The following is a 6,336-nucleotide window of genomic DNA, read 5'->3' as shown; positions in this document are numbered from 1 at the left end:
CTCTCGCACTCGCTGCGCACCTACCCGCGGAATTACCGCGGGGAGGATGATAAAGGCATGGGAATATTCACGCACTGCAGCGTATTCTTTCTAATAATCCCTTCGTGGCCTCGGATGAGGTTTGGCCACCCGAAGGAGGGTCCCTTTGTTGCCCAGGTCGCCTCTGGGGCTGTCAGGAGGAAAGGGGAAGGCCCAGCGACCCCRCGGGCTTCCCCAAACCTCGGCTGGACTCGGGCGCTGAGGGGAGGGAAGGAAAGGGAGCGAGGGCCCCTGCAGCACAAAGGTAGATCGGAAGTCCAAATTAGTTTGCGAATGGTCAAGAAATTCCAGGCACGTTCCTTCCCCCCCGCATAACCGTGGCAAGTTGCAAAATTGTATTTACAAGTAAAAACAAGTTTAGAATTTACCTCTCGTCAATTCACGGCTGAATAATCTGCCTAGGGCAAAAGCAAAAGTTTAATGTAAAGAAAAGAAACTAAAAAAAAAAAAAAAAAAAAAAGAAGAAGGAAAGAAAAAGAAAGAAAAAAAAATGCTGAAATACTGTTAGTCATGCAAATAAAGGCTCCTTTCAGCGCATTACAATAAACTGCGGGCCCGAGGGGAGGAGCCGCAGCCTGGCGAGGGCGAGGAGTTTATGTTTTTGTTTTCACTTAAAGCCACAAAACACCCCCCGAAAAGTCTCGGGCGCTCCCCGCAGACACCCCTGTGCGGCAGAGAGGCGGCCCGAGCCCTCCCGGCTGCGCTGCGCGGAGCTGCGCGCCCCGCGGAGCGGCCGCGTGCGCGGGGCAGGGCGCGCGCCTTCGCAGCGGACAAACACAGCGACACCGCGGAATAGATAAGAAAATGGAATACTGTATTTGATTTAGAAAGTTTGTACATATAGATAAACACGCAGTTAAGGAAACAATAGTTTAAGCGTCCTACGTGGAGTTTAAGAAGAGACCCCCCAAAGCTGCTATGAAATACTCAAAATAGCTTTTGCATAAGATAACTACAGTTGCACCCTAAGCTTTTTTTTTTCTTTTTTTTCTTTTCTTTTTTTTTTTCTATCGCTGAGGTCCCTTTTGAAAACCTAGCACGTCAGATCTTGACAGCTAAGTTTGTGCAAGGAACACCGAGTCAAGGAAAATAAAAAGGAGAGAGAGAGAAAGAAAGGGTGGGAGGGAGATAGACTGGCGGGGGGGGGAGAAAGAAAGAATAGAGCAAATATCATATACAAGCATTTCTACACATATATTACAAACTGGGGAAATGACCGCATCATTAAGATATACATAATTCATATAAAATTTTGAAATAAAAATAAAAATCTGTTACAGTCATAACTATTCTTTTCCCACATTTATAACCAGTACCCACACAGGCAGTGACAGAAGTGTAGAAAAAAAGGTGCTTACGAATAAAATGATTGTCTGCTGAAAAAAAAAAAAAAAAAGAAAATTGCATCTTGGCTGGACGATCACTTGGACTTAAAAGAAGAAAAAAAAAAAGAGAGAAAGGGTCGAGAGAAAGAGAGAGGACCAACAAAAAGGCGATAAACATTTGTTATTTCCCTCTTCAAGGAGTTCCTTTTAATTTTTTTTTATTTTTGCTTTTTGTACAAATTCGATTGGAGCTTGCGTTTTGTTTGCTTGCTTTCCTTTACTATAGAGAATATTTTTTCCCAGATACAAATTTAATCATCATCATCATGCAAGTGGGTGAAATGCGTCCATGGAAAAGCGCAAAGGAGAAATCGTGCTTGTCCTAAAAAGAATACAATTGTCACTTTCGCTTGGTTATTTTTTCCTTTTTTTTTTTTTNTTTTTTTTTTTTTTTGGATATATATATAATAATTCTTATCCCCCTCCCTCCTTCCCTCCCCGCAACAGCACCAGCGCTTGTGACTGCTGAAGTTTGAGCTCCATCTCTTGGCGGTGGCGGTGGCTGCCGGTGGCGGTGGCGGATGCTCTGCTCCCTGGCTGCTCGGTTGCTCCCGCGGCTGGCGGGCTCGGCGCCGGCCTCGCCTGCCCTGCTGCCTCTGTGTGTGCGTGCGTGCGTGCGGGGGTCCTCATCCTGGGTTGCCTCGGTTTGTTCTGCTCGGGTCGGGGGGGAGAGGGTGCTTGGCTGGCTGGGGTAGGACTTGGGTTTGCTGTTTTTGTTTGTTTGTTTGTTTGTTTGTTTGTTTCCGCTATCATACATCACATTCCGAGTCGCTGGAGGTTACCGAGAGGATGGACGTGCCCGTCTCGGCTCGTTCTGTCAGGCTGGAGACGCTCGTGGTCGGGCTGGCCGCCGTGGACGGGGACTCGGCCGCGCTGTGCGCCGGGCAGCCGGGCTCGGCCAGGGCCCGCATGCCGCTCTGTCCTATGGCCTGGTGCTGGAGCCTGCAGCGCGGCGGGAGACAAAACAGAGCAGAGCCCCGCTGAGAGCGCGCAGCGCCGCGCAGCTTCCCGCCGCGCAGAGGCGAGTCCATCCCGCCCCATCCCGCGCAGCGCCCCTGCGAGCCGAGCGCATCCCGCGCAGCCGCCCGCGGAGGCCGCGGCGATGGGGACAGGGCTCTGCGCCCCGCAACCTCCCGAGCGCGCCACGCATCGCCGCGGAGCCRCCACGGGCGAGGAGGCGGCGCTCGGCAGCCCCGCAGCGCGCAGCGCCCGCGCAAGGCTGCGCAGGGGAGCGGCGAGATTGCGCGGGTGCCCGCGAGGAAGGGACCCCTCAGTGCTTTCCCGTGAGCAGGGATTTAGCTCGGGCTCTGCGGCTGCAGCGGGGGAGGCTGCTCGGCCAGGGGCACAGGGCTATGGGCGAAATAAAAGCAAAAAAGGGACGGTTGTGGATCGCAGGGTTTTTTCCCTACTCTGAGTTTAAGTCCCTTTTCAGTGTGAAAGGCGAAATAAGCTTTAAAGAGCTTGTCCCTCCACTGTCAGCACTTGGGRAATATTGCTGTGGTGCGTTCTCTTTTCTTTCTTTAAGAGACAATAAATAATTTTCTTTCTCAGTGCCATATTATGTATATTCCTATCTACCCGTTCATTCAACTCAAAAACTCAAGGTGAGCTTAATTCAAAGATTAGGGGAAGGGGCTAAAAGTCCTGGACAGAACAGTCAAACACAACCTACAACACCTAACATTGCCACCGTGAAACAAATTACACTCCTTTCCTGACTGATTCTCAACAGGCTATTTTCTCTTTCGCTGCCCACAACGAGCAAGAAAATGTAGCCATTTTTAGTTCTACATTTCTCATTATTTTAGCTGTCTAATTTCAGAGTCTTTGTTTTTTTCTTCATTTACAATTTCGGGTGCATTCATCTGCTGTCAACAGCGTTGAGTCAACAAAAGCATCCGTAGGCAACTTGTGTTTATTTACAGTCCTAAGCTGATCTGCTCTCCATTTAATGGAAATTAAATGGCGAGGCACTTTCAGGTTGCATTTCTCCTACAGAATTCCGAATCAACGCCATTATTAGAAGGAMTGGGGGAGACGGCAATTAAATGGAGGAAAAAAAATAAAAGGAAGTTTCATTTAAACGCTTCCAAAGTTAAATTAAAATTAAAACAGTAGTTCAAGCGGGATTAAGGGCCCCATTTTCAATTGAGAAATAACTTCTACGAACCCAAGCGAAAAAAAAATTAAAAACATTTACCTCCCAAACCAAGACAAAATAAAATAAAAACACCGACAGACACGTAAATGAAGGCCAGCGTAACAGCATGGATGCACAAGGAGCACAGGGCCGGGGCGCCATGTGGTGTAAACAGAGGGACGCGCGCGGGGAAGGAGACGATTCGCGACCTCCGAGAGGCTTTTCTCCCTTTTCCACTCGGAGACGCGCGGACCTGGGGGGCAGCGGCTTCCTTCGGCTCCCGAGAGACCCCTCAGGCCCCACGGAGACGCCACCCGCTCCCGCGCAGCCCTGGGCRGCCGGCACCGCGCAACCCCCGCGCAACGCGCAGCACCCGCATCAKCTCCGGGCTCCGCGGCCGCCCGCGCAGGGAAGGGAAGGACCGGTTGCTGTCTCGCTCGCCCCCAGGTCACCCAACTTGTGCGCACACGAGCGCGCAGCGAGTGGACACAAACGCACTGAGGTGCCCGGGGAGCTCCGCGGGAGCCGCGCGGAGCTTGGGCCGCGCCGCGCAACTTTGCACGTCTCCCCGCGCCGCCGCAGCGCTGCGCGGCCGCGGAGCCCGCGGACCCCAGCTGCCTTGGCGGAGAGGAGGAGGAGGAGGAGGAGGGCAAACCCACGCTCTGCAGACGCTCCGCACTGACCTGTTTTTAGCCGCCGCGGCTCTGTCTCTTTGCCTTCGGTTTTTGAACCAGTTGCCTACTTGCGTGGGGGTGAGCCCAGTGGCCTGAGCCAGTTCCCTTTTCTTGCTGGGGTTGGGGTAAGGGTCCTGCAGGTACCACTCCCTCAGGAGGCTGCGAGTCCTCTCCTTGAAGCAGTGCGTCTTCTGCTCTCCATCCCAAATGGTCCTGGGCAGCGGAAACTTCTTCCTCACCCTGTATTTATCAACCGGCCCCAGCGGGCGCCCCCTTAGCTTCTCGGCCTCCTGGTAGTGCGCTTCGAGCCACATGGCCTGCAGCTTGCCGTGGGACTCCTTGGTGAATTTGTGGTTCTCCAGGATGTGGTAGAGGTCTCGGAAGTTGCCCGTGTGGAAGGCGACCACGGCCCGGGCCCGCAGGATGGACTCGTGCTTGTTGATGGCCTCGCATGCCCCCGGCGCCACCGGCAGCGACCAGAGGAACCTCCCGAGCCTCTCTATGTCTCCGGTCTCCTCCAGCGTCTCGCAGACGCTGGCCACTTGCTCCGGGGAGAAGTTGAGCGTGGGCAGCTGAAACATTGACAACTCTTCGTGGGGCGCCCGGGAGCTGCCGCCGCCGCCGCCGGCCCCGGGGCTGCAGCCCGAGCCGCTGCCGCTGCCGCCGCTGGCGAGAAGGAGGGAGCGGTGGTGCGGGTCGGCGGCGAAGTTCGGCAGGAAGAAATGGGTGGGATAGAGCTCGAGCGGGGACCTGAACACCATGGGATGACCGGGGAGAGGGGGAGACGAGTCAAGGAGAAAAGAAAGAAAGGGAGGAAGAAGGGAGGAAAGGGCACACGCACCGCGCGCGCATCCACACGCGCAGCCACATAGAGGCACGGGGGCCCACGCGCAGCCTTGCACACGCACACGGACACGCACACGGACACGCACACGGACACGCGCACACTCACGCTCCCGCACCCCCGGCCCCGCGTCGCCGCCGAGCCGGGATTCAGGGATGCGCCAGCGATCGCCCTAATGACAACAGCCTCATAATATCGCCCCTAAATCCACGGTGAGTGCAGCGCCGAAACATTTTGTTTCGCTTTTCTATTGGTCTCCTGCGTGTCGTTGTGGCGTTGCCATGGCGCCCGCTGCCAATCACTGTCAGCCCTGCCAATCATCACGGAGAACGTAAGGGAGGTTTTTACCACTTCGCCCCAAAGCGCGGGGGGGAGGGAAGCGAGCGGGAGGGGGGGCCTGGAAAAGCGTGGATTTTTTTTTTTTTTTTCCTAATCTTTGCAACTCCTAATCTCAGCACTTCCCCTTCTCCCTGTCTCCCCCCCCCTCCACCGCCTTCCCTCTCCACACCGCCTCCTAAATAAGGGATCAAATAATGCGAAAAGCAGTGTGCACATATTTGTTGAATGGGATGAGCAATTAGAGGGTGGAATATTATTGTGATCTTAACGAGCCTCGTTAAAGCTAAAGGAGATATGGGGGGAAAGTAAATGGGCCAGGCTGGGATACACGTCCGGATAAAGGGCTCCTAACTGAGACAATTTACACATGATTTGCACGTAGTTTCACTTCATTCTGCCTATCTGAGCACTAATAGTGCCGGGGAAGAAAGGAAAGATGAGATCATTAGACCCATCCTCATGCCGCTGACCCTCCCAGGAGCGAGCACATGCGGAACGGGCCGCGGCTCCCGCCCCGGCTCCCGCTGTCCCCGCCGCAAGGAGCTACCTGCGGCGCGGGGCGCTGCGCGGCGCTGCGCGGGGCTGCGCGGGGCGGCCGGGCGGGCTCCGCGCGGCCCCGGCGCCGCTTCCGCTTCCCTCCGCCGGCTCCTTCCCCTCGCCGATGTTTTTCCTCCCCCGCTGCCTCTTCTCCTCCCCCTAGCTTCCCCTCCCGGCGCCTCTTTCTCTCCTTCGAGCCCGGCGAGCCGCGGAGCGGGTCTCAGCCCGGCCCGGTCCCGGTCCGGCCCGGCTCGCGCTCCCGTCCTTGGCCGTCCGGGCCAAAGGGGGCGAGTGGCAGCGGCTCCACCCCTCGCCCAGGTTCCTTTATTTCTATCTTTATTTATTCATGTATTTCTACTTTCATTTATTTATTTTTTT

The 6,336-nt window shown here is 55.0% G+C and overlaps 1 protein-coding gene across 1 annotated transcript; it reads right to left on the bottom strand.

The window, feature by feature from the left end:
- Positions 1–2,127: 2,127 nt before the first annotated feature.
- On the bottom strand, positions 2,128–5,212 carry SIX3 (SIX homeobox 3). The gene is made up of 2 exons (XM_026046282.1): positions 4,248–5,212; positions 2,128–2,366 (listed from the first exon to the last, which is right to left on the bottom strand). The coding sequence occupies exons 1-2, from the start codon at positions 4,997–4,999 to the stop codon at positions 2,174–2,176; spliced, it is 945 nt and encodes a 314-aa protein (XP_025902067.1). The 5' UTR covers positions 5,000–5,212; the 3' UTR covers positions 2,128–2,173.
- Between the last annotated feature and the right edge of the window lie 1,124 nt (positions 5,213–6,336).

The sequence above is a fragment of the Nothoprocta perdicaria genome, unplaced genomic scaffold (assembly GCF_003342845.1).
Source record: "Nothoprocta perdicaria isolate Ctin4 unplaced genomic scaffold, notPer1 scaffold_43, whole genome shotgun sequence".
Taxonomy (NCBI): domain Eukaryota; kingdom Metazoa; phylum Chordata; class Aves; order Tinamiformes; family Tinamidae; genus Nothoprocta; species Nothoprocta perdicaria.
This window is presented reverse-complemented; position numbering and strand designations above follow the sequence as displayed.